General features: G+C 45.6%; 1 protein-coding gene across 3 annotated transcripts in view; it reads right to left on the bottom strand.

The window, feature by feature from the left end:
- LOC134908919 (cytochrome P450 2K6-like) overlaps positions 1-25,342 on the bottom strand; it is a 170,197-nt gene that overhangs the window by 20,709 nt on the left and 124,146 nt on the right. For all 3 annotated transcript variants that reach the window (XM_063915165.1, XM_063915164.1, XM_063915166.1), the window contains 3 exons: positions 22,937-23,078; positions 18,426-18,610; positions 16,709-16,850 (listed from right to left, as the gene is read on the bottom strand). In XM_063915165.1, coding sequence (XP_063771235.1) covers positions 16,709-16,850; positions 18,426-18,610; positions 22,937-23,078 — 469 coding nt within the window. The remainder of the gene's footprint in view (positions 1-16,708; positions 16,851-18,425; positions 18,611-22,936; positions 23,079-25,342) is intronic.

The following is a 25,342-nucleotide window of genomic DNA, read 5'->3' as shown; positions in this document are numbered from 1 at the left end:
AGGAGACCACCTACAAGTGCATCTGGAACAGACATCGCCCACCTATTCAAACCAACCTATGACTTCTCCTGTACTGTAAATGACCATCCCTGTGTCCAATGGACAAAGAGATTACAGTATCCATTGTGTTAGGTTTTGGAAGATTTTATAATAGAGTCAGCTGCATGCCTGGTCACACAGACTCTTAAGGTCATCTACCCTGATGACTGAGGAGCAGACTGGGAAGCGCAGGCGAAACTAAATAAGTATGTACCATTGACTGTAGCCATTATTGTATTGTATTGTATTGTATTTGTAACCCCCTTTCAGTAATTATATGTTGTTGTGTCGGAACCAGGCATTTTAAATACAATCTGGTGTCATGTTTCCTTTCCCTGCTAAGGTTATTAAGTGTATTACAATCACATGTGTAGCTGCTAAGGGCTCACTGAGTATCTTTGGGTGTGTACTTTGTACAGAAAGTGCGTACACGGTACGGGGCTCTGTACGCTAATGGTGTAATAAGTACGTAGGTTGAGGATTGAGTACAGCGGCCGCAGCGGCTCCATTTAAAGTGTATTAAATGTCTTTTTAAAGTGTTGCTTTTAGTCCTGTGAGTAAACCAGCGTTTACAATTGTACGTGATGTGTGTGCTGCAATATTTTTTGACTTCGACAGCATGAAACAAATATCAAGCACATTAAGGAGGGACTTCAATTGATCATGAAAATGTGGTGTTGTGAAAAAAATTGGGTTTTTATTCTGTATCGTGAAAAGTGCCTATTCAATTGTCTGAGAAAACGGGGCTGCGATAATTCTCCATAGGTTTTACCACAAATTTTTTTTCACCACCTCTGAGCAGGTGAAAAGTTGGGGAAAATCCCTATTTTAACCACTTGCCTGGCATGGTCATATCGTTTGTGACCACACTAGGCAGTGCGTTATGTGATCTGGTCACAAACAATGAGACCAGTCAGATACACCACATGGATGGCTGCAGGAAGAGAATCTTCCTGCAGCTGCTGCTCTCAGAGGGAACTCCCAGTCCATCTGCTTCCCTGCACCCTCCCCTAGTGTCTGAGGTGCTGCCGATCGGTCAACACAGCAGGACACTCCCCCCACCCCACCAGTAGGTGCAGACATTAGAAATGTAAATTAACCACTCCTCAGCAACCCGGGAGCCACTGGGAAAATCAAAGTTGTGATGGTTGCGATGTGCCCGATAGTGACAAACAAATGTTCTGATGTTTGAAAACACAATTAAAAATATAATCATTTTGGATAAGTTTCAATACATATTCTTCAAATTCAGACACTAAAAAAAAAGCTAAATTTCGAAATGGTTTTTAGAAAAAAAAATAGCCAGTTAAGTGGTTAAGGCAAAAATATTGGGATTTGGTTCAGAACCCCTGAGATGACTAATTAGGCACTTTGATTTTTAACTGGACAATAATGACATGTCAGTTTTGGGGTGAAAAAGTACAAATTGGTGGGAATTGGGGTACAAGGTGTGGGACAGGTATATTGGGGTGCTTTATAAGTGGGACAAGTGTTACTAGTCTTGCAGGTGGGAGTAATTAGTTTGATGGAACTTTTTTAAAGTGACTTAAAATCACCCAAATACATACCTATACCCATTTTTAAGTACCCCAATTCAATTTGAGCTCTTACAGTATTTTGCTGAAAAAAAATTGCTTTCCATTTTTTTTAAATGCATATAACAGCCATTTGACCAAGGTAAAGTGCCCAAAATCGTTTTATTATGACCACTAATACACTTATGTACTGTTTCCTTATATTAGTTTGGTTTGTTTGGGGGTGTACAGGCATATTTCCCCATTTTCACCTAAACTTTTCTCTGGATTTGCTACCAAGAATTATTGGCCCTCATTCCGAGTTGTTCGCTCGCTAGCTGCTGTTTTTAGCAGCATTGCACACGCTAGGCCACCGCCCTCTGGGAGTGTATCTTAGCTTAGCAGAATAGCGAACAAAAGATTAGCAGAACTGCTACTAAATAATTCCTTGCAGTTTCTGAGTAGCTCCAGACCTACTCACAGATTGCGATTAGCTCAGTCCATTTAGTTCCTGGTTTGACGTCACAGTCACGCCCTGCGTTCGGCGAGCCACTCCCCCGTTTCTCCAGACACTCCCGCATTTTTCCCTGACACGCCTGCGTTTTTTTGCACACTCCCGGAAAACGCTCAGTTACCTCCCAGAAACGCCCCTTTCCTGTCAATCATTCACCGATCAGCAGAGCGACTGAAAAGCGCCACAGGATCCACAGCAAAACTGCTAAGTTTTTAGTTAAATAACTAAGCGCATGCGCCCTGCGTGCCTTGTGCATGCGCAATTTGCAACAAACTGCAGCATAGCGAAAATCGGCAACGAGCGAACAACTCGGAATGACCCCCATTATGCGAATCCTGTTTTCACAAATTTGGAATAGGATAGGACCAGTGACGAGGATGCAGTGCACTACAAATTTCAGATAGGGGAGCACCACCAACTGCCACCCCAAACTGACTCACTGGAGACGCCACTGGATAGGACAAATTGCGGGAGCACGCATACCCATAAAAAGCCTTTTTTCGCGGCACTTTTTGGATGATAGCAGAAAAAAGTCAGATCAAAAAAATTATTGTGTTTTCATGTTCAATTGAATGCCCCCCTAAATGCTTATTCCAATTGATGTGTTAGATACACACAGAGGATACTGTAAGTAAACGTGCAGAATCTTGACATGTTCAGTGTGACACTCAACATGCCAACACTCACAGTGTCGACACAGTAATGTCAACATTTTCAGAATGTTGACAGTGTGGATGTTGACAGCAATATGATTTTATACTGTATGTAAACCTATACCTAATCCTAACCACAGACATAAGGCCAGTACTCACTGGCAGATGTGCTGAGCGTGTGGGGGGTGTTATGCACTCCAGTGTCTGCAGGAATGTACTGGTGTTTGAACTGTTATGCACTCCAAATGGACTCACAGACAAACTGGGGAATATGACATAACGTACACAGAAGGTGATAGGGTAACAAAATACACACACAGTGAACAGAGAAGCCCAGAGGCTAAGGAACTGGGTATCTCCCTTGTATTAGAACTGCTCAGATGTAAAAAGCAAGATGTTGTGTTTTAATACGTAGAGAACCCGAAATGCTGTTGCTAAGGGCAACAGCAAAACCCTAAAGGGTTACCAACGGGTGTGGCAGTAAACTCCTTGGTCAGAGATGGAATGATAGACACAAGGAGAGCCTCCACAATCCTGATTCTCACTTGCAGTGCACAGGTTTAAGCTTACTGCCACTAAACTGACCCCTGACACCTAGCACAGTGAGACAGGATTAGACAGGCAAGTGTTAGAATACAGCCGCAAACTTGCTAAGTTCACAGAGTAATAACAGAACCCCAGCAAGCTAAACGACTGACTCCAGTCTTACTGCTAGGTCTGGATTGGCAGAGTGTAATACCAAATCCCCAGGCCTATTTGCAGTAAGCAACAAACAAATACAAAGCTACACAGTACTGGCTAACTTTCATGAACTGACTAACCAACAGAGATTCAGCAGCATCTGCTTACCCTGAAAAGAGGCCTTATAAAGCAGGTGCTGTCCACGCCCCACTCAGACCTCACAGACTGTGAGCACAAAAACCAGCACCGGATCCCCTGCCGTGCACAGAGCCTATAACCACTGCACAGCAAAAGACCCGAACCGGAGTATCAGCTGCGCTCAGGTTACTCCACTAGCACTTGTCTCCCGGTTGCCATGACGACGTGGCAGCACAGGGCAGGAGACCCTAACAGTACCCCCCCTCTGACGAGGGGTCAAAGAACCCCTACCACCGGGTTTATCGGGGAACTGCGAGAAGAAAGAGCGTATCAGTCTGGGGGCATGAAGATCACAACTGCGCACCCACGACCGCTCCTCCGGGCCATACCCCTTCCAGTGCACCAAAAATGACAGCCGACCCCGAACCACCTTGGAGTCAAGAATCCTTTCAACAACAAACTCCCTCTGGCCACGTATCAGAAGAGGGGAAGGTCTTCCACTGGAAGAAGGATTACTAATCGCCCGTTTTAAAAGGGAACAATGAAATGTTTTATTGATACCCAAAGAACGGGGTAGATCTAACTGAAATGCCACCGGATTGATAACCCTGGTGATCTTATAAGGGCCGATGAACCGGGGCCCTAACTTATGAGATGGCTGTCTCAACTTCAAATTCTTGGTAGACAACCAGACGAAGTCTCCTAATTTGAAGCTGCAGGGTCTTTTCCGCTTATCAAAAACCCTTTTGGTCACTAATGACACAGACACAAGGGCTTTCTTCACTTTCCGCCAAATACCTCTAAGGACCGAAACCACAGAGGAACCACCAGGCGTGGAGTCCAGGGGGTCAAAAGAATTGGCCTTAGGATGATGCCCATACACACAAAGGAAGGGAGAGATCCCTGTAGCAGAGTGAGCCGCGTTGTTATAGGCAAACTCCGCCATGGACAGATGAGCAACCCAGTCAGTCTGACACTTGGAGACATAACACCTGAGGAACTGCTCCAAGGACTGGTTCACCCTTTCAGTCTGCCCATTAGACTGCGGATGGTAGCCTGACGACAAGCTGACAGAAATCTGGAGATCGGAACAAAATGCCCTCCAGAATTTGGCCACAAACTGGGATCCGCGGTCAGAGACCACATCAAGTGGCAACCCGTGGAGACGCACAACATGCAGCATAAATAATTCAGACAGGCGTCTGGCTGATGGCAGCCCAACCAGTGGAACGAAGTGCGCCATCTTCGAAAACCTGTCAACGACAACCCAGATGGCTGTCATCCCCGAGGATTTGGGCAAGTCCACCACAAAATCCATTGAAATGTGGGTCCATGGCTTAGATGGGATAGAGAGTGGATGTAATGGGCCAACAGGAAACCCTCTAGGAGTCTTATTTCGGGCACAGATGTCACATGCCCGAACCCACTGATCCACATCCTTAGCCACCGAGGGCCACCACACCGCCCTAGATAGCAACTCCCGAGTTCTGGCAATACCCGGGTGACCTGCCGACTTCTTGGCAAGGAATTCCAGGAACACTCGCTGTCTTAACCTAGGAGGCACAAACAAAAGACCTACCGGAAGGTCTGGAGGAGCCTGCTCCTGTGCTCTAAGGACTAATGATAAGAGGTCCTGGGTAATGCCCACTTTAATACATGATGGGGAAACAATGGGCAACGGCTCCTCGGTGGTCTCCTGGATTGGAGCAAAACTCCGCGAGAGCGCATCAGCCTTGATGATTTTTGACCCAGGGCGATATGTTATCAAAAAATTAAAGCGAGCAAAAAACAAAGCCCATCGTGCCTGCCTGGCATTGAGACGCTTCGCTGACTCTAAATATGCCAGATTCTTATGGTCAGTGAGAATTGAGACCACAAACTTAGCCCCCTCAAGCCAGTGTCTCCACTCCTCGAGTGCATCCTTAATAGCCAACAATTCCCGGTTACCCACGTCATAATTCATCTCGGCAGGCGAAAATTTACGGGAAAAGTAAGCACAGGGATGAAGGCGATTATCAGACACTCCCATCTGAGAAAGCACTGCCCCAATACCCATCTCAGAGGCATCCACCTCCACCACAAAAGGACGCTCTGGATCTGGGTGTCGCAGCACCTTGGCCGAAACAAATGCCCTTTTGAGACGGGCAAAAGCCGCTTTAGCCTCACAAGACCAGTGAGCAACATCCGCCCCTTTCTTAGTGAGTGCCACCAAGGGCGCCACTATAGACGAAAATCCAGCGATAAATCGTCTATAAAAATTCGCAAAGCCCAGGAAACGCTGAAGCGCCTTCAAACTAGTGGGCTGCACCCAATCCAGGACTGCCTGTACCTTGGAACCCTCCATTTGGAAACCTTCTGGGGAGATAATATATCCTAGAAATGCGATTTGCTGAACTTCAAATTCGCACTTCTCCAGCTTCGCCCCAAGCCGGTGGTCTCTGAGTTTCTGGAGGACTAAGCGTACATGCTTCCGATGTTCCTCCAGGGAATGGGAGAAGATTAGGATGTCATCTAAGTATACAACTAAGAATCTATCCAAATATTCCCTGAGCACATCATTCATGAAATCCTGGAAGACTGCCGGGGCATTACAGAGCCCAAAAGGCATCACCAAATATTCATAATGCCCTGAGTGGGTATTAAAGGCAGTCTTCCATTCATCCCCCTCTCTTATTCGGATTAGATTGTACGCACCGCGTAGGTCAATCTTAGAAAAAATGGTGGCAGTACGAAGCTGGTCAAACAAGACCGAAATGAGAGGCAGTGGGTATGAGTTTTTAATCGTGATACGGTTCAATTCCCTGAAGTCGATGCAGGGTCGCAACGAACCGTCCTTTTTACCCACGAAGAAGAACCCCGACCCAACTGGAGACTGTGAAGGTCTGATAAATCCCTTAGCCAAGTTCTCCTGAATGTACTCTGCCATAGCCTGAGTCTCAGGACGTGACAGGGAGTACAACCTGCTCTTGGGAAGCTTAGCATTTGGCAACAAATCAATGGCACAGTCATAGGGGCGATGGGGAGGTAGTACCTCTGCAACTTTTTTGGAGAACACGTCCGCAAAATCTGCATAACACCCTGGCAATCCTGGCAAACTTAGCTGCGAGAGCCTGACTGGAAGGCTCAAGCAACTCCTGAAACAATCAGTACCCCAACTAAGAATCTCCCCAGAGACCCAGTCAAATTGAGGATTGTGGGCCCTTAACCAGGGTAACCCCAACACCAATGGGGCAAAAGTACAGACAGTCACATAAAAGGACAATTTTTCAGAGTGTGTGGCTCCAATAAACAAAGAAATCTGGCTAGTGCAAGAGGTAATTTTACCTTGGGATAATGGTTCCCCGTTTAACCCACAAATCTCAATTTCCGATGCCAAGGGTACTAAGGGAACAGAGTGTTTTAGGGCGAATTGGCGGTCCATAAAAACCCCGTCGGCCCCACTGTCCACAAAGGCCTCAGTCTTGACAGTTTGACCGAGGATCTTCAAGGTCACCGGAATGATAAAAGTCTTCTTGGGAAATTCTGACTTCTGGCCTGACAGGATATTTCCCATCACCCTCAGGCCCTGAAGTTTTCCGGCTTTTCTGGGCATGATACTACCACATGACCTTTATTCCCACAGTACAAACACAACCCCTGCTGTCTCCTCCGCGTCTTCTCACGCGAGGAGAGGCGGGTAGCCCCAATCTGCATAGGCTCCTCAGAAAATTCCTCAGAGTCTGAGGTTCCCTTGGGAAGGAAGGAAATCTCAGTCTCCCTTTCAAGCCTACGCTCTCTCAGCCGTCTATCCACCCGGATGGATAACTGCATGAGCTGATCCAAGCTATCAGGCAAGGGATATTGTACCAGTTGGTCCTTTATCTGGTTAGAAAGACCTCTTCGGTACTGGTGTCTCAGGGCTGGGTCATTCCACTGGGTATCATGGGCCAACCTCCGAAACTCCGTACAGTAAACCTCAACTGGCCTTCGCCCTTGCTTAAGGATCGAAATCTGAGCCTCGGCTGAGGCCGTCTTGTCAGGGTCATCATACAACATGCCCAGTGCCGTAAAAAAAGCATCAACACTTTTAAGCGACGGACAGTCAGGCTGCAACCCATATGCCCAGACCTGTGGGTCTCCTTGTAGCAAGGAAATCACTATGCCCACCCGCTGAATCTCCGACCCAGAAGACTGAGGCCTAAGCCGGAAGTATAGCTTGCAGCTCTCCTTGAAACAAAAGAACTGCGAGCGATCTCCAGAAAAACGATCCGGGAGATTTACTTTCGGCTCCTTAACCCCTGCAGGTGCTGCTGCTGCGGGAGCTCCGCCAGCAGCCTGGGAGGTGTGCATTTTAATGGACAAATCATTAAATTGTCGAGTCAGGACCTGCACCTGATCGACCACCTGTTGCAACGTATTTTGAGGGGTATGCTCCATATTCCCACAAAATTTCAACAGGAGTATTAGGCTGCTGAATATGTTATGCACTCCAGTGTCTGCAGGAATGTACTGGTGTTTGAACTGTTATGCACTCCAAATGGACTCACAGACAAACTGGGGAATATGACATAACGTACACAGAAGGTGATAGGGTAACAAAATACACACACAGTGAACAGAGAAGCCCAGAGGCTAAGGAACTGGGTATCTCCCTTGTATTAGAACTGCTCAGATGTAAAAAGCAAGATGTTGTGTTTTAATACGTAGAGAACCCGAAATGCTGTTGCTAAGGGCAACAGCAAAACCCTAAAGGGTTACCAACGGGTGTGGCAGTAAACTCCTTGGTCAGAGATGGAATGATAGACACAAGGAGAGCCTCCACAATCCTGATTCTCACTTGCAGTGCACAGGTTTAAGCTTACTGCCACTAAACTGACCCCTGACACCTAGCACAGTGAGACAGGATTAGACAGGCAAGTGTTAGAATACAGCCGCAAACTTGCTAAGTTCACAGAGTAATAACAGAACCCCAGCAAGCTAAACGACTGACTCCAGTCTTACTGCTAGGTCTGGATTGGCAGAGTGTAATACCAAATCCCCAGGCCTATTTGCAGTAAGCAACAAACAAATACAAAGCTACACAGTACTGGCTAACTTTCATGAACTGACTAACCAACAGAGATTCAGCAGCATCTGCTTACCCTGAAAAGAGGCCTTATAAAGCAGGTGCTGTCCACGCCCCACTCAGACCTCACAGACTGTGAGCACAAAAACCAGCACCGGATCCCCTGCCGTGCACAGAGCCTATAACCACTGCACAGCAAAAGACCCGAACCGGAGTATCAGCTGCGCTCAGGTTACTCCACTAGCACTTGTCTCCCGGTTGCCATGACGACGTGGCAGCACAGGGCAGGAGACCCTAACAGGGGGAGACGGGGGGGGGCTCATTTCACCCAGCAGGTGAAGTGAGCGACCCGCTAGATTGGCCTGCATGCAGGCCAATCTAGCACCAGCGATAGCGATGCGCGGGGCTGCGCATCGCTATCGCTGTGAGGGGTACACACGGAGAGATCACTGCTTAAAATCTAAGCAATCTAGTCAGATTGCTTAGATTTTAAGCAGCGATCGCTCCGTGAGTACCCCACTTAACACTAAAATCCTCCAGTATGTATTCATTCTTGGTGTTGACATTCAAAATGCCAGTGTTGACCTTGTAAACGTCAGCATGTTGTATGCAAACATTCTGACATGTTCGCTTTCAGCCAGTGTCAACATTATTTTATTGACATCTAGTCTATGTCGACGTTATACTGCTGACATCCTAAATTGCAGAATGCATACTACAAAACATCGATTACATGGAATAGAAAGTATAAATATAAAGTTCTTGCTTAATAAAAAAGTCTGGCGAGTGCTTACTTCCTATACAATTCTGATACCTGATAAAGCATCCCGAGGATGACTGATCCACAAAGGAGCAACCCATCTAAAGGACATGACCTATGTGAGTGCAGACATGTGTGGAATATATTGTTATGTACTAGTGTGGCCAGAATTGCCTGGGTTTCTTTGTTTACTTCTCTCTTACCCCCTCTTTTCCCCTGTTCTATGGCTCATTCTTCTCTTCTTTCCCCAATTCTCTTTCTTTCTCCCCCATTTTACTCTGGTCTTTTTTTACACCTTTCACCCGCTTACTCTCTCTCCTTCTCATTCTCTACTCCTCTTTCCTCATACTCTCCCCTTCTTTTCCATATTCTCTCTTTCCCCTTCTCTTACTCCTTTCTCTCTCTTACCCTCTTTCCATCAGTTCTCTATCTTTTCCCCTGTCACGCCTGAGGGTTGGATTTGGTTTGGGCAGGCGTCTGTAGATGGAGCTGACACTGCTAATTTCTTCACCAGATCAACTAGGGAAACCATCAAACTGGTGAATACTATTCAGCTTTCTAGAGTAATTGCAGAATCAGTGCTGTTAGACTTGGAAATTAGAAAAATGGGTCTGCTCCACTTACTGTTGGATTATTCAACACCAACCAATTTTCTCTACAGTAAATCTTCTTTAACCACAGTACTTCTGGCCTTGGAAATACTGTAAGGCCTCTACTTCATCACTACCCCTGGTGGAGTGACAATGTTATGACAAATTAAGTTAATTTGCCCCACAATGTTCCAGAGGCTCTTCCTGCTGCAGTTAAAATTAGCTTTCCTAAGCATCCCACTTCAGACACCAATTGTGACAAGGACATTCAGATGTAACTCACATGTGGGTAATAGCCAAACACATTTCTTTTATTGTCAGGGCAGCAAAATGAAAGAAAACATTCCAAACAAAAAAAATCCTGCTACTGACTACACTTAGGGGGTAATTCCAAGTTGATCGCAGCAGGATTTTTTTTAGCAGTTGGGCAAAACCATGTGCACTGCAGGGGAGGCAGATTTAACATGTGCAGAGAGAGTTAGATTTGGGTGTGGTGTGTTCAATCTGCAATCTAATTTGCAGTGTAAAAATAAAGCAGCCAGTATTTACCCTGCACAGAAACAAAATAACCCACTCAAATCTAACTCTTTCTGCACATGTTATATCCGCCCCCCCCCCCCCTGCAGTGCACATGGTTTTGCCCAATTGCTAACAAACTAGCTGCTGCGATCAACTCAGAATTACCCCCTTAGTTCACCTCACTAGTCTCTGGCCAAATGGTTCAGCATTGGTCGCCCTATACAGAGAATAGAAAGTTTATACTTTAGCTGATCTCAAACCGTAATAGCTTTCTTGTTCATCCAATCATCCAAACTGTACTATGTATATTAAGAATACAATACAAATATTAGTTCCACATATTGCAATATATGTTAAGTTGATCACCTTACGCAAAGTCTTACCATCTGTTCTCTTCAACACTTGATACAGGTTGAGTCTCCCTTATCCAAAATGCTTGGGACCAGAGGTATTTTGGATATGGGATTTTTCCGTATTTTGGAATAATTGCATACCATAATGAGATATCATGGTGATGGGACCTAAATCTAAGCACAGAATGCATTTATGTTACATATACACCTTATACACACAGCCTGAAGGTAATTTTAGCCAATATTTTTTATAACTTTGTGCATTAAACAAAGTGTGTCTACATTCACACAATTAATTTATGTTTCATATACACCTTATACACACAGCCTGAAGGTCATTTAATACAATATTTTAATAAGTTTGTGTATTAAACAAAGTTTGTGTACATTGAGCCATCAAAAAACAAAGGTTTCACTATCTCACTCTCACTCAAAAAAGTCCGTATTTCGGAATATTCCGTATTTCGGAATATTTGGATATGGGATACTCAACCTGTATCATCCAGATTTGAATTTGATAAGTTCTATGCTTTTACTCTGGTTTGAGTCCTACCGGCACCTGCATGCAGGTTTAGGTGTCTAGTAGCTTCTGGACATTGGAATTCATCAAACAGGATGGTAGATGTGTATTTATGCGAGCCCTAAATTCTACATCATTAAATATACTACATATCCATTACGGAATGGTAACAATATTCTAACATCTTACAGTGCACTAAAACAAAACTTCCTTTAGCCTCAAAAAACTTCCATAGGCAAAATAAATGCACATAAACAGTGAAATTCAGTGTATTTAATCATTGTGGATTTTTTGTCTCCAGTGCTAAGCATCAAACTAATACCAGTAGGCCTTCTTTGAACCAAGTATTATTAAAAACTAGAGATGTGCGGCGGGCACTTTTGGTGTTTTGTGTTTTGGTTCTAATTCGACTTTCGTGTTTTGGTTTTGGTTTTGGATCTGGATGATTTTTGAAAAACCCGTAAAAACAGCTAAAATCACAGAATTTGGGGGTAATTTTGCTTCTACTGTATTATTAACCTCAATAACATTCATTTCCACTCATTTCCAGTCTATTCTGAACGCCTCACACTATTTTTTTTAGGCCTAAAAGTTTCACCAAGGTGGCTGTATGACTAAGCTAAGCGAAACAAGTGTGCGGCACAAACACCTGGCCCATCTAGGAGTGTCACTGCAGTTGCAGACAAGATGGCACTATTCAAAAACTAGTCCCCAAACAGCACATGATGCAAAGAAGAAAAAGAGGTGCAATGTGGTAGCTGGATGGCCAAGCTAAGCGACACAAGTGTGCTGCACAAACACCTGGTCCATTTAGGAGTGGTACTGCAGTTACAGACAGGTCGGCACTTAAAAAAACTAGGCCCCAAACAGCACATGATGCAAAGAGGAAAAAGAGGTGCAAGATGTAATTGTCCTTGGGCATGCCCACCCACCCTTATGTTGTATAAACAGGACATTCACACTTTAACAAACCAATCATTTCAGTGACAGGGTCTGCCACAGGACTGTGGCTGAAATTACTGGTTTGTTTGAGCCCCCACCAAAAAAGAAGCAATCAATCTCTCCTCGCACAAACTGGCTCTACAGAGGCAAGATATCGACCTCATCCTCATCGTCCAATTCCTCACCCCTTTCACTGTGTACATCCTCCTCACAGAGTATTAATTTGTCCCCACAGGAATCTACCATCACAGGTCCCTGTGTACTTTCTGGAGGCAATTGCTGGTAAAGGTCTTCCCGGAGGAATTTATAATTCATTTTGATGAACATCATCTTCTCCACATTTAGTGGAAGTAACCTCCTACACCGATCGCTGACAAGGTTACCAGCTGCACTAAACACTCTTTCAGAGTACACACTGGAGGGGGGGCAACTTAGGTAAAATAAAGCCAGTTTGTGCAAGGGCATCCAAATTGCCTCTTTTTCCTGCCAGTATGCGTACGGACTGTCTGACATGCCTACTTAGATGCTGTCACTCATATAATCCTCCACCATTCTTTTAATGGTGACAGAATCATATGCAGTGACAGTAGATATGTCGGTAATCCTTGAAGGTCCTTCAGTCCGTACCAGATGTCAGCTTTCGCTCCTGACTGCACAGCATCACTGCCAGCGGGTGGGCTAGGAAATCTTATCCTTTTCCTTGCAGCCCCAGTGGCGGGAGAAATTGAAGAATGAGCTGCTGATGGGTCAAGTTCCACAAGAGTTGACAATTTACTCACCAGCAGGTCTTTGCACCTCTGCACACTTGTGTCTGCTGGAAAGAGATATACAACGTAGGCTTTAAACCTAGGATCGAGCACGGTGGCCAAAATGTAGTGCTCTGATTTCAACAGATTGACCACCCTTGAATCCTGGCAAAGCGAATGAAGGGCTCCATCCACAAGTCCCACATACTTTGCGGAATCGCTCTGTCTTAGCTTCGCCTTCAATTTCTCCAGCTGCTTCTGCAAAAGCCTGATGAGGGGAATGACCTGACTCAAGCTGGCAGTGTCTGAACTGACTTCGCATGTGGCAAGTTGGAAGGGTTGGATAAACCTTGCACAAGACGGAAATCATTCTCTACTGCGCTTGAGTCAGATGCATTACACCTCTTTTGCCTATTTCGTAGGTAGATGTATAGGCTTGAATGGCCTTTTTGCTGCTCCTCCATCCTCTAAAGCATATAGAGTATTGAATTCCACCTCGTTACCACCTCTTGCTTCAGTTGATGGCAGGGCAGGTTCAGGCATGTTTGCTGGTGCTCCAGTCTTCGGCACGCGCTGGCTGAATGCCGAAAGTGGCCCGCAATTTTTCGGACCACCGACAGCATCTCCTGCACACCACTGTCATTTTTCAAAAAATTCTGCACCACCAAATTAATTGTATGTGCAAAACATGGGATGTGCTGGAATTTGCCCAGATGTAATGCACGCACAATATTGGTGGTGTTGTCCGATATCACAAATCCCCAGGAGAGTCGAATTGGGGTAAGCCATTCTGCAATGATGTGCCTCAGTTTCCAAGGTTGTCAGCTGTATGCCTCTTACAGAAAGCGGTGATACATAGCGTAGCCTGCCTAGGAACGAGTTGGTGCTTGCGAGATGCTGCTACTGGTGCCGCTGCTGTTGTTGCTGTGGGAGGCCATACATCTACACAGTGGGCTGTTACAGTCATGTAGTCCTTAGTCTGCCCTGTTCCACTTGTCCTCATGTCTGTGATTAAGTGGACACTGAATACAACCGCATTTTGTAGGACACTGAGGACACTTTTTCTGACGTCTGTGTACATTCTCGGTATCGCCTGCCTAGAGAAGTGGAACCTAGATAGGATTTGATACCGGTGACACAGTACCTCAAACAGTTCTCTAAGTCCCACTAGACTAATGGCTGATACCGGACGCATGTCTAAATCAACATAGCTGTCAAGGCCTCAGTTATCTGCTTTGCAAAAGGATGACTGCTGTCATAGTTCATCTTCCTCACAAAGGACTGTTGGACAGTCAATTGCTTACTGGAAGTAGTACAAGTGGTCTTCCAACTTCCCCTCTGGGATGACGATCGACTCCAAGCAGCAACAACAGCAGCGGCAGCAACAGTAGGCTTACCACTCAAGGATACTCCGTAGGAATCCCAGTTAGGAGAGGTCTTCTCAGTCTTGACAGTGACATGGCCTGCAGGACTACTGATGTTCCTGACTGAGGAGGAAGTTAACGTTGAGGGAGTTGGTGGTGTGGCTTGCAGGAGCTTGGGTACAGGAGGAAGAAGGGATTTAGGTATCAGTGGACTGCTTACACTCTTACCCAAAGTTTCACAACTTGACACTGACTACTGATGAATGCGCAGCAGGTGACAAATAAGGGAGGATGTTCCTAGGTGGTTATCATCCTTACCCCTACTTATTACAGATTGACAGAGGCAACAAATGGCTTGAAACCTGTTGTCCGGATTTGTGGAGAAATAATTCCACACCGAAGAGGTGGCTTTTTTGGTAGTTTGTCCAGGCATCACAATGGGCTTCTTCATCCCATGGCCAACAGGTGTCTCCCCGGTGCCTGACTTAAACAAACCACATCACCATCAGAATCTTCATCGTCAACTTCCTCCTCAGCGCCAGCAACACCCATATCCTCATCCTGGTGTACTTCAACAGTGACATCTTCAATTTCAATATCAGGAACTGGACTGTGGGTGCTCCTTCCAGCACTTGCAGGGGCGTGCAAATGGTGGAAGGAGCCACCTCTTCCCGTCCAGTGTTGGGAAGGTCAGGCATCGCAACCGCCGACACACTTGGACTCTCCATGGGGATTTGTGATACCATCTCAGAACGCACAGTTCTTTTCTGTGCTCTTTCCAGCTTAACTCTTAATTTTTCTAGTGGGAGGATGAGGGCTTCAATCGTCATGTGAAGCTGAATCACTAGCCATAAACATAGGCAAGGGCCCCAGCCGTTCCTTGCCACTCCGTGTCGTAAATGGCATATTGGCAAGTTTATGTTTCTCCTCAGACCATTTAAATTTCTTTTTTGGGGTCTTTTTACTGAACTTTGGCTTTTTGGATTTTACATGCCTTCTACTATCACATTGGGCATTGGCCTTGGCAGACAACGTTGATGCCATTTCATTGTCTATGTCATGGCTAGTGTCAGCAGCTTCAGCACTAGGAGGAAGTAGTTCTTGATCTTCCCCTATTTTATCCTCAAAATTTTTGTTCTCCATTATTTTTTGGGAGTTATATAAAACAATATGTGACACAGGAATGACTGGAATGACTGATGGACACTACCACTGGTCTGATGCAACACAACAAAACAACACTGTAAGAGACTTGTGGTCGTTATAATTATTATAATACTTTAGCAGTGGACATACAGCAGCAGCGTATACCACTGTGACTGCCTCGTCACTGGAATGGCTGATGGACAGGACACTACCACTGGTCTGATGCAGCACAACACAACAACACTGTAAGGGACTTGTGGTTGTTGTTATAATTATTATAATACTGTAGCAGTGGACATATAGCAGCAGCATATATTGTTACTGGAATGACTGATGGACAGGACACTACCACTGGTCTGATGCAGCACAACACAGCACCACTTTATACAGCTACACTGGATATATGGCAGCAGAGGACACCAACACTGTGACTATCTGGACTGATGTAGCACAATACACTGACTGGACTGGACAGCACAACACAGCAACACTTTATACAGCTACACTGGATATATGGCAGCAGAGGACACCAACACTGTGACTGTCTGGACTGATGCAGCACAATACACAGACTACACTGGACTGGACAGCACAACACAGCACCACTTTATACATCTACACTGGATATATGGCAGCAGAGGACACCAACACTGTGACTGGCTGGACTGATGCAGCACAATACACTGACTACACTGGACAGCACAACACAGCACAAGACTCGCCACCCCACTTTCCCGCCCCCCATACAGACACTGAACACTGAGGACACGTCCTCTCAATACACTCTCTGAGACTGGAGTGAAAATGGCCGCGACGCGCGGCTCCTTATATAGAATCCAAATCCCGCGAGAATCCGCATGCGGGATGATGACGTTTTGTCGCGTTTGGGTTTCTGAGTCAGGCGGTAAAACCCGAGCCTGGCTTGGAACCGAACTCGGAAGGCAAAGTCCGGTAGGGTTCGGTTCTCTGAGAACCGAACCCGCTCATCTCTAATTAAAAACCAACAAATTTGTGGTTCTAAGGTTAGTAAGAGTGTGGTATTGTATCTATTGCCTGTAAATCCTCCTGCTTAAAGTTTTCTTTGTCAGACATTACTATTGACCAAGAACCAGTCAGGTCATGTTTACAGGTAATCTGGCCAATATTGAGATTCTATTAACAAAATGTGCTTGGAAATAGTATTACCCATTGAGAATGGTATGAATGCTTCGTTCTTCTTGAATTGTCCTTCTGAGGTCAGAAAATGTTCTGGGTAAAACTCATCTGGTTTTTCAAAGTAGGCGGCATCTCTCAGTGCGGAGGCCAGAAATGGCAACACAAGAGTCCCCTGTGTAGAAAAAACCAACTTAGAACCTGTCCATTTTGTAACAAAAATACAATGATACAGTAAAAATAGAATACTTGGAGTCCATATAGGGTTTAAAGAAAAGGTCTGTAGCCAATATGACCAGAAATGTGGATTGCCACATTAGACAGACCATGTCTCTGGCCTGACCCCTATAATTCCAGATCACCAGGGGCCCAGGCAGTATTTTTGTATTATGATCACATACATAGCCAACTAAGAAATTGACCAATCAGATGTTATAACCAGAATGATAAAAACTGAAGCATGTTTTTATTTTTTAGACTCTCAATTTTATTTTATACAACTGACCTACCTGGCCAATCGCTTCCTACACAAACAGTGGCTCATTTTCTGGAATCACATAATTTCTAGATACAGTATACAGATGAGACCTGTAATACTTTTGCTGTGAGTAGCAGCACGCATTGCGGCATAGTGTTCTCTCCTGTATTCTCCTGTGGCCGCTGGCTTACTCATTGCTTTGAATGGGGAAGTGTGAGTGTGTGTACTTGCGCTACCCACTATTATACGCTATGTGACAGCACGCTGCATCACGGACAACAATGTAAAAGTACACACCTGTAGTTGTCTGCATTTTTTATTGGCTAAAGCATACAGTGGGGCTGATGTAGATTTTAGGGATGCAGTCGCAATATCAACAGTGACTCTGTAGACACAGCTGTTAGCACCTGGACGGGAGGGATGGGAAGAAGGCCACTGAGTTCTGTAATGTCAGACAAGTATTGTACAGTAAGGACCTATTCGCGCAATTGCTGAACAGATTCAGGGGGTAATTCAGACCTGATCGGTAGGCTGCGTTTTCATACAGCCTGCGATCAGGTCTAAACTGCGCAGGTGCATTGCACGGGTACAAAGCGGTCCGCCGCTCAGCGATGGGTTTGACAGGAAGAGAGTGTTTGTGGGTGGCAACTGATCGTTTTCAGGGAGTGGTTGGAAAAATGTAGGCGTGCCTAAGCATTTGCAGGGAGGGTGTCAGACGTCAATTCCGGTCCCGGACAGGCTGAAGTGTTCACAGCGGCTGAGTAAGTCCTGGGCTGCGCAGAGACTGCACAAGATCTGTTCGCACAGCTCTGCTACACATGCGTTCGCACACTTGCACATCTAAAATACCCTTCCCTATGGGCGGTGACAGGAAGAGGCCGTTTGGGGGTGGTAACTGATCGTTTACTGGATGTGTCCGTAAAAACACAGGCGTTTCCAAGCGTTTCCTGGGAGGGTGTGTGACGTCAGCTCTGGCCCCGATCAGCTGTTCGTATCACACTGTAGGAGTAAGCCCTGGGCTGCGCACACACTGCACACACTGGATAAATCATTTGATGCTGAGTGAGTTGCAAATAAATTTGCAGCTGTCCGCTGACTGAGGGACATTTTCGGACGGCGTACACATGCGATCGCACACTTGCATAGAGTGAATTTACACTCCCCCTGGGTGGCGACTATCTGATCGCAGGACAACAATATTTGCAGCACAGCGATCAGTCTGTATAGCCCCCCTATGTCCCTATGATACGCTCTTGCAAATATGAAACTCACCTTTGGAATAAAGTAGCCCCTGAATGTGACGTCTTGAGAAGTTGAGTGAGGGGCACTACCCGGTAAGATGTCACCAAACCGCTGAATTTCATGTAGGACGGCGTCGGTGTACGGCATTTGTATCCTGTGTTCTACCCGAGGTTGAGCCGATCCAACCACTCTTTCTATTTCATTTTGCACTTTTTCTGTCTGAGAAGCGTCATTACTTACATTATTATACATATCACACATTCATAGCCTAGAACAGAGAACTCTCATTGTTACTTACAGTTACTTAAAAATTCCCGAATCACACATGGATGTGTGCTATGCACAAAGTAACATAATAATAATAATAATAATAATAATAATAATAATAATAATAATTCTTATTATACACACAGAAATGCTAGTTATGTCTTAATGGGGGTAATTCAGACCTAATCGCTAGGCTGCATTTTTTCACAGCCTCCAATCAGGTCTGAACTGCGAATGCATATGCACTGCAGTGCGCAGCCGCGTTAGACGACTGCACCGGGCATTGGTGCATAGCGACGGGATGGTGCGAAAAAGCAATCGCACGGGCGATCGTAAGGAGATTGACAGGAAGAGGGCATTTTTGGGTGGCAACTGACTGTTTTCAGGGAGTGTCTGGAAAAATGCAGGCGTGTCCAAGGGTTGGAAGGGAGGGTGTAAGTAAGTTCTGGGCTACGTAGAGACTGCACAAGATCAGTTTGTGCAGCTTTGCTACACATGCGTTCTGCACAACTAAAATACACTCCCCCAGTAGGCGGCGACTATCTGATCATAGGGCTGCAAAAATCGCTGCCCAGTGATGAGGTCTGAATTAGGCCCAATGTTTCAGTCTATTCCCTTGAACCTCTTCAATGATAAGAAATGTGACTCATCTTCAACATGTACATTAATATTGCTAAGTGCAGGCTCCACTTGTCCAATGTAGTGCAGTTACCTTTATTACTGGTCACCAGGGGCGGATTGGGAACAAAAAGTGGCCCTGGAAAAATTTGTACTAGTGGCCCCACATGGGCAGCACCAGAGGTGTAAGGTCTAGCCATGGGCCATGGCAGCAGCACCCTCCCCCCAAGACTTTCCAGATAGTGGGCATGTCCAGCATCAAGGGGGAAGTTAAAAAGAAATAAAATTAAATATTATGAGCACATTATATGATACACCTTCAGAATTTAGGAAACTATATAATTCTTTAGAAATATATATTTTCTTGCTTATTACACCAACCGTATCCCAATCACTATTCACTCAATCTTATATGTCAGCCAAGCAGGCAGACAGAGCATACACTAGATCATCTGCAATCACAGGCTAAGTGGCAAAGTAATTTTCATATATGCAAATTATTTTGCATCTTATTCATTATGTCTATAAAAAGGACCACATGTCCTCAAACAAAACAGGCCCCACAGGTGCGTCGGCCCACCGGGAATCTTCCCTGTAAACCCTATGGCCAATCCGCCTCTGCTGGTCACTGACACTGGAGCTGTGGAGGGGTTTGATAACTTATTGTGCTTGTGCAGCAATGACATCATTAAGTCCAGCACCCCAATAGCAAAACCACTGGAGCAAAGTGCCAGCGAATGCGGGAAGGACCGTAAAGTGCTCTCTCTCTCTCTGCACTCCTGGCACCCACTGTTGATATAAGTATGCTATTTGTGGTAAAATGCATGTTATAATAGTAGACACCAATGGAATCCAGATACAGCAGACAGACCAAGTATTTTAAACAAGTGTTTGATTTACTGTAGTGCAGTAGAGGTATTTGTACAGCCATACTCACTTCCAAGTGGAACTCGTCCATATCCCACTGTGTAACAAGATGGTGCCACACATGCACATTAGATCAAACAGCAGCCATCTTGGTAAAGGAGAATGCTTCATTTATGGAGCATTCATGATGATAGCAAAGTAACCATACTTGCCTACCTGACCCTCTCCATGAGGGAGAAAATGCTCTGTTCCTGGACTTTCCTGGTAATGTATGATTGCCATCATCTGTGGTGAGCTAGTTAATTGATTAGAAAGGTGTTTCACCACAGGTGATGGCAATCATACATTACCAGGAAAGTCCAGGAACAGAGCATTTTCTCCCTCATGGAGAGGGTCAGGTAGGCAAGTATGAAAGTAATGCTGCTTTCACATCGCAAAACCTGCTTTTGAAATGGTTCTTTAAACGGTTCTTAAAACGGGTCTGAGCAGTTAAACCCCCTTCACATCGCATGTTGTAACCAGTATATTACCGTTTCATTACCGTTTTGGTACCTTTCACACTGAACCCGTTTCAACCATACAAAACAGTGGTTGTCATTTTAAATGTTTATTTCCTGCTTCTGCCTGGTGACATCACACATGGAGACAGCCTATCACCTTCTGGGGCTTGCAAATACCGTTTCAGACCCTTTCACACTGCACAATGAAATGGGTATGAAACGGGTAGGACCCTGCTTTTTTACCGTTTCAAAATACCGGTATTTTGAAAACGGTAAATTGAAGGTGACCCTTTCACATCGCAGCTCGAACCGTTTAGGAAGCCTTAAAAATCGGCAATTTACCGGGTTCAAGCTGCGGTGTGAAAGGGATATTACTCACTCCATAGCTCAACACCCACAAGCTCTGGGGCATGTACACAGGTGAAGCCAGGTCCAGAGTGAAGAGGTAAGTGGAGGTTAAGAGGGGACTGGTATGCCTTAATGAAAAATAGTTGTGTGAACGTCTGAATTTAGCAAGACTAGTAGGAAGTATAATATGGGGGGAGATTGTATCACAGCTTGGAGAGAGATAAAGTACCAAGATCTCAGCTTGTAATTGTAATTTTTGACAGAAGCTGATTGGTTAGTTCTTTATTGCTCTCTACTTTCTCTCTCTTCAAGCTTTGATAATTCTCTCACAAGATGAGGGAGTGAGATCCAGAGAAAGGAAACAGAGCACAATAATTATTAGATGTAAGCATGAGAGAAGTTAAATTGGGTGGAGGCGAGGCAGTAATCAGTGGAAGAGCAGAGGGTGCGAGGGGGAGTGTAGATAGAATTGCAAGGGTGAGGAATTTGACTCTAAATGGGATAGGAAACTTTAAGAGGGAGGAAGACGATGCCAAGAGAGGAAAAGGCTGATCAGATTGAATCTCAGACTCCATTACATCCTGCCACTGGTATCATAAAACAATGTTTTCCAGAGTAGGATGTAGTCAGGATCCAAGCGGTCACCATCCCAATTGTCAAAATACCGGATGCAAAAACTTGACGGTCAAAATAACTATGAATTCTGATGGCGAGTATTAGGGTTAGACACTGGGGGAGGGTTAGGCTGTGGTAGGAGATAGTTAGAGTTAGACTGTTGAAGGGGGAGGTTAGGGTTAGGCTGCTGAAGGAGGAGGTTAGGGTTAGACCGTTGAAGGGGGAGGTTAGGGTTAGGCTGCTGAAGAGGAAGGTTAGGGTTAGACTGTTGAAGGGGAAGGTTAGGGTTAGACTGCTGAAGGAGGAGGTTAGGGTTAGGCTGCTGAAGGGAGAGATTAGGGTTAGGCTGCTGAAGGGAGAGGTTAGGGTTAGACTGTTGAAGGGGGAGGTTAGGGTTAGGCTGCTGAAGGGGAAGGTTAGGGTTAGACTGCTGAAGGAGGAGGTTAGGGTTAGACTGTTGAAGGAGGAGGTTAGGCTTAGACTGTTGAAGGGGGAGGTTAGGGTTAGGCTGCTGAAGGAGGAGGTTAGGGTTAGACTGTTGAAGGGGGAGGTTAGGGTTAGGCTGCTGAAGGGGAAGGTTAGGGTTAGACTGCTGAAGGAGGAGGTTAGGGTTAGACTGTTGAAGGAGGAGGTTAGGCTTAGACTGTTGAAGGGGGAGGTTAGGGTTAGGCTGCTGAAGGAGGAGGTTAGGGTTAGGCTGCTGAAGGGGAAGGTTAGGGTTAGACTGTTGAAGGAGGAGGTTAGGGTTAGGCTGCTGAAGGGGAAGGTTAGGGTTAGACTGTTGAAGGGGGAGGTTAGGGTTAGGCTGCTGAAGGGGAAGGTTAGGGTTAGACTGTTGAAGGGGGAGGTTAGGGTTAGACTGTTGAAGGGGGAGGTTAGGGTTAGGCTGCTGAAGGGAGAGATTAGGGTTAGGCTGCTGAAGGAGATAGTTAGGGTTAGGCTGTGGGAGGGGTGAGTTAGGGTTAGAATACTCACCACAATTCCACAGGATTTTGACCTTCGTGATTCCGCAGCCGGCTTTGTGACCACTAGGATGGTGATCGCTAGGATATCATACACAACCCTTCCAGGGAACCCAATATGCACAGTGTAGTTGCAGTGGCGGAGCAGCAATTATCGGTCTGTTGGGCGTAAGAAAACTACCAATATGACCAACAGATGCAATGATTGCTGCTCAGATCTGACAGTGGATATATACTCAGCATTATACAGAGAGACCAATTGCCTGACAGTGTATAGTAATGTCAGATAAATAGTTGGTCTATCTGATGGTGAGTTTTATCTCACAGTGTATGGCCAGCATTACATACAGTATATAGTTCTCACTTTGGATGTCTGGATATTTCATCATTAGCAGGAAGCCCCATCGCAGAGTGGTTGTGGTTGTATCCATCCCGGCACCAAATAGATCCGCAATAAGTGCAGTCAGGTTGTCATTGTGGTAATACAGAGTGGATTCTGGTTTTCCCTGCACAATATGAATAGAACATTATTATTCACATGGATTTAAAAGGTTTTCTGGTAAATTAGAGAACAGAACTTTTGGGGTACTGTACTTGATGTATTATGGAAAATGTCTCAAATTTGACAGCAGACATGCAATTGAAGGAAAAAACTTATAACATACATAGGCCACTTTACATTCATTAATGTACAAAAATACAAATTGCAGCTATATAGAGCTAATTGATCATTAATATTAGGGGTATATATACACTAAGGGTCAACTTTTTTTATCGATTTGAAATTGATGGAAATTCGATCTCAATTAATGTTGTGTTTTAGAGGCTAAAACATTTACTAACAGATTTTTTTAATATTCATTTTTAAATATGTTAGCTTGCGCAGGTTTACGGGAACATGGCGTCCGTGACTTGTTCCTGGGGACGGACGCCATGTTACTGAGGACATCTCCAGTGCACATGCGCAAATCACTCAGAAATGGGCGTAGCAGTAATTTTCCAAATTGATCTGTGTCTGTAGTGCAGGGCTGCCACTGCGGGACTCTGGATGGGTAAATATAATATATGGGTGCACGGAGCCCAGGGGCTCACGTGCACCACACACCTTACACCCATTATAGAAACACCTACTCTACACAAGATCTGAGTCTCTCATCTGCACGGATTACTCGCTACCATTCACAATTGCAGGACACAAGGATAGACAGTATTTCCCTATAGATTGTAAGCTTGAGAGCAGGGCCTTCCTACCTCTTTGAGGGTGATTCAGATCTGATCGCTGCTGAGCGTTTTCGCACAGCGGGCCATCAGCGATAGACTGCGCATGCATATGCACCGCAATGCGCATGTGCGTCGCCAAACAACAGGCATCGCCGACCAGCGTCAGGATAGTGTGAAAATTTAGAACGCACAGGCATTCATAAGGTGATTGATAGAAAGAGGCCGTTTGTGGGTGATATGTGTCCGGAAAATGTAGGCGTTCCCAAGCGTTTTCAGGGAGTGTGTGTGACGTCAGCTCTGGCCCTGATCAGCCTGCATCTATCGCACTTGAAGAGTAAGTCCTGGGCTGCACACAGACTGCACACAATGGCTCGGTGTACACATGCGATAGCACACTTGCACGGGGTGAATATACACTCCCCTTAGGCGGCGACTATCTGAACGCAGAACAGCAAAGTTAGCAGCCCAGCGATCAGATCTGAATCACCCCCTTTGTCTGTTATTACCCAATTGTTTCCAATTGTAAAGCACAAAAGAATATGGGCCTAATTCAGAGTTGATTGCAGCAGCAAATTTGTTAGCAGTTGGCCAAAACCATGTGCACTGCAGGTGGGGCAGATGTAACATGTGCAGAGAGAGTTAGATTTGGGTGGAGTGTGTTCAAACTGAAATCTAAATTGCAGTGTAAAAATAAAGCAGACAGTATTTACCCTGCACAGAAACAATATAACCCACCCAAATCTAACTCTCTCTGCACATGTTATATCTGCCCCACCTGCAGTGCACATGGATTTGCCCAACTGCTAACAAATTTCCTGCTGCGATCAACTCTGAATTACCCCCATGCTGCGCTATATAAGAAACTGTAAATAAATAAATAAAATGTATATACAATTGACTCAATAAAATCATTAAGATAACCAAAATTAGAAGTTCTATTGTTATTAGTTAAATAAGGGATAAAAGATTAGGAGGAAAAAGAAAAAAACTAAACTATGGGGTCTATTTAATAAGCCTTGGATGGAGATAAAGGGGGTCATTCTGACCCGTTCGCTCGCTGCTTTTTGTTGCAGCTGAGCGAACGGGTCCTACTGCACATACGCCGGCGCTGTAGTGCGCCGGCGCATGCCAGACGGCCGAAGGCCGTAGCAGGGCTGCGATCGCCTCTGCCTGATTGACAGGCAGAGGTGATCGCTGGGTGGGAGGGGCGGAACAGCGGCATTTGGCCGCCGTTTCGTGGCAGCGGTCCGGCCAACGCAGGCGTGGCTGGAGCAACGGGGGTCAGGCATGCTAAAGCTGCGCTGGCCGGGAGCTACTTTGAAGTGCAAAGGCATCGCCGCTGTGCGATGCCTTTGTACTTCTGTGGGGGGGCCCGGCACTGACACGCGGGGCAGGATAGCCCTGTGCTGGGCGTCCCCCCGCATGTCAGTGTGAATGATCGTCAACTCGGAATGACCCCCAAAGTCGCTGGAGATAAAGTACCAGCCAATCGGCTCCTAACTGCCATGTCACAGGCTGTGTTTGTAAAATGACAGGAGCTGATTGGCTG

Source organism: Pseudophryne corroboree, chromosome 4 (assembly GCF_028390025.1).
Source record: "Pseudophryne corroboree isolate aPseCor3 chromosome 4, aPseCor3.hap2, whole genome shotgun sequence".
Lineage (NCBI taxonomy): Eukaryota > Metazoa > Chordata > Amphibia > Anura > Myobatrachidae > Pseudophryne > Pseudophryne corroboree.
Note: the sequence above shows the minus strand (reverse complement) of the source record. Positions and strands in the feature narration are given on the sequence as shown.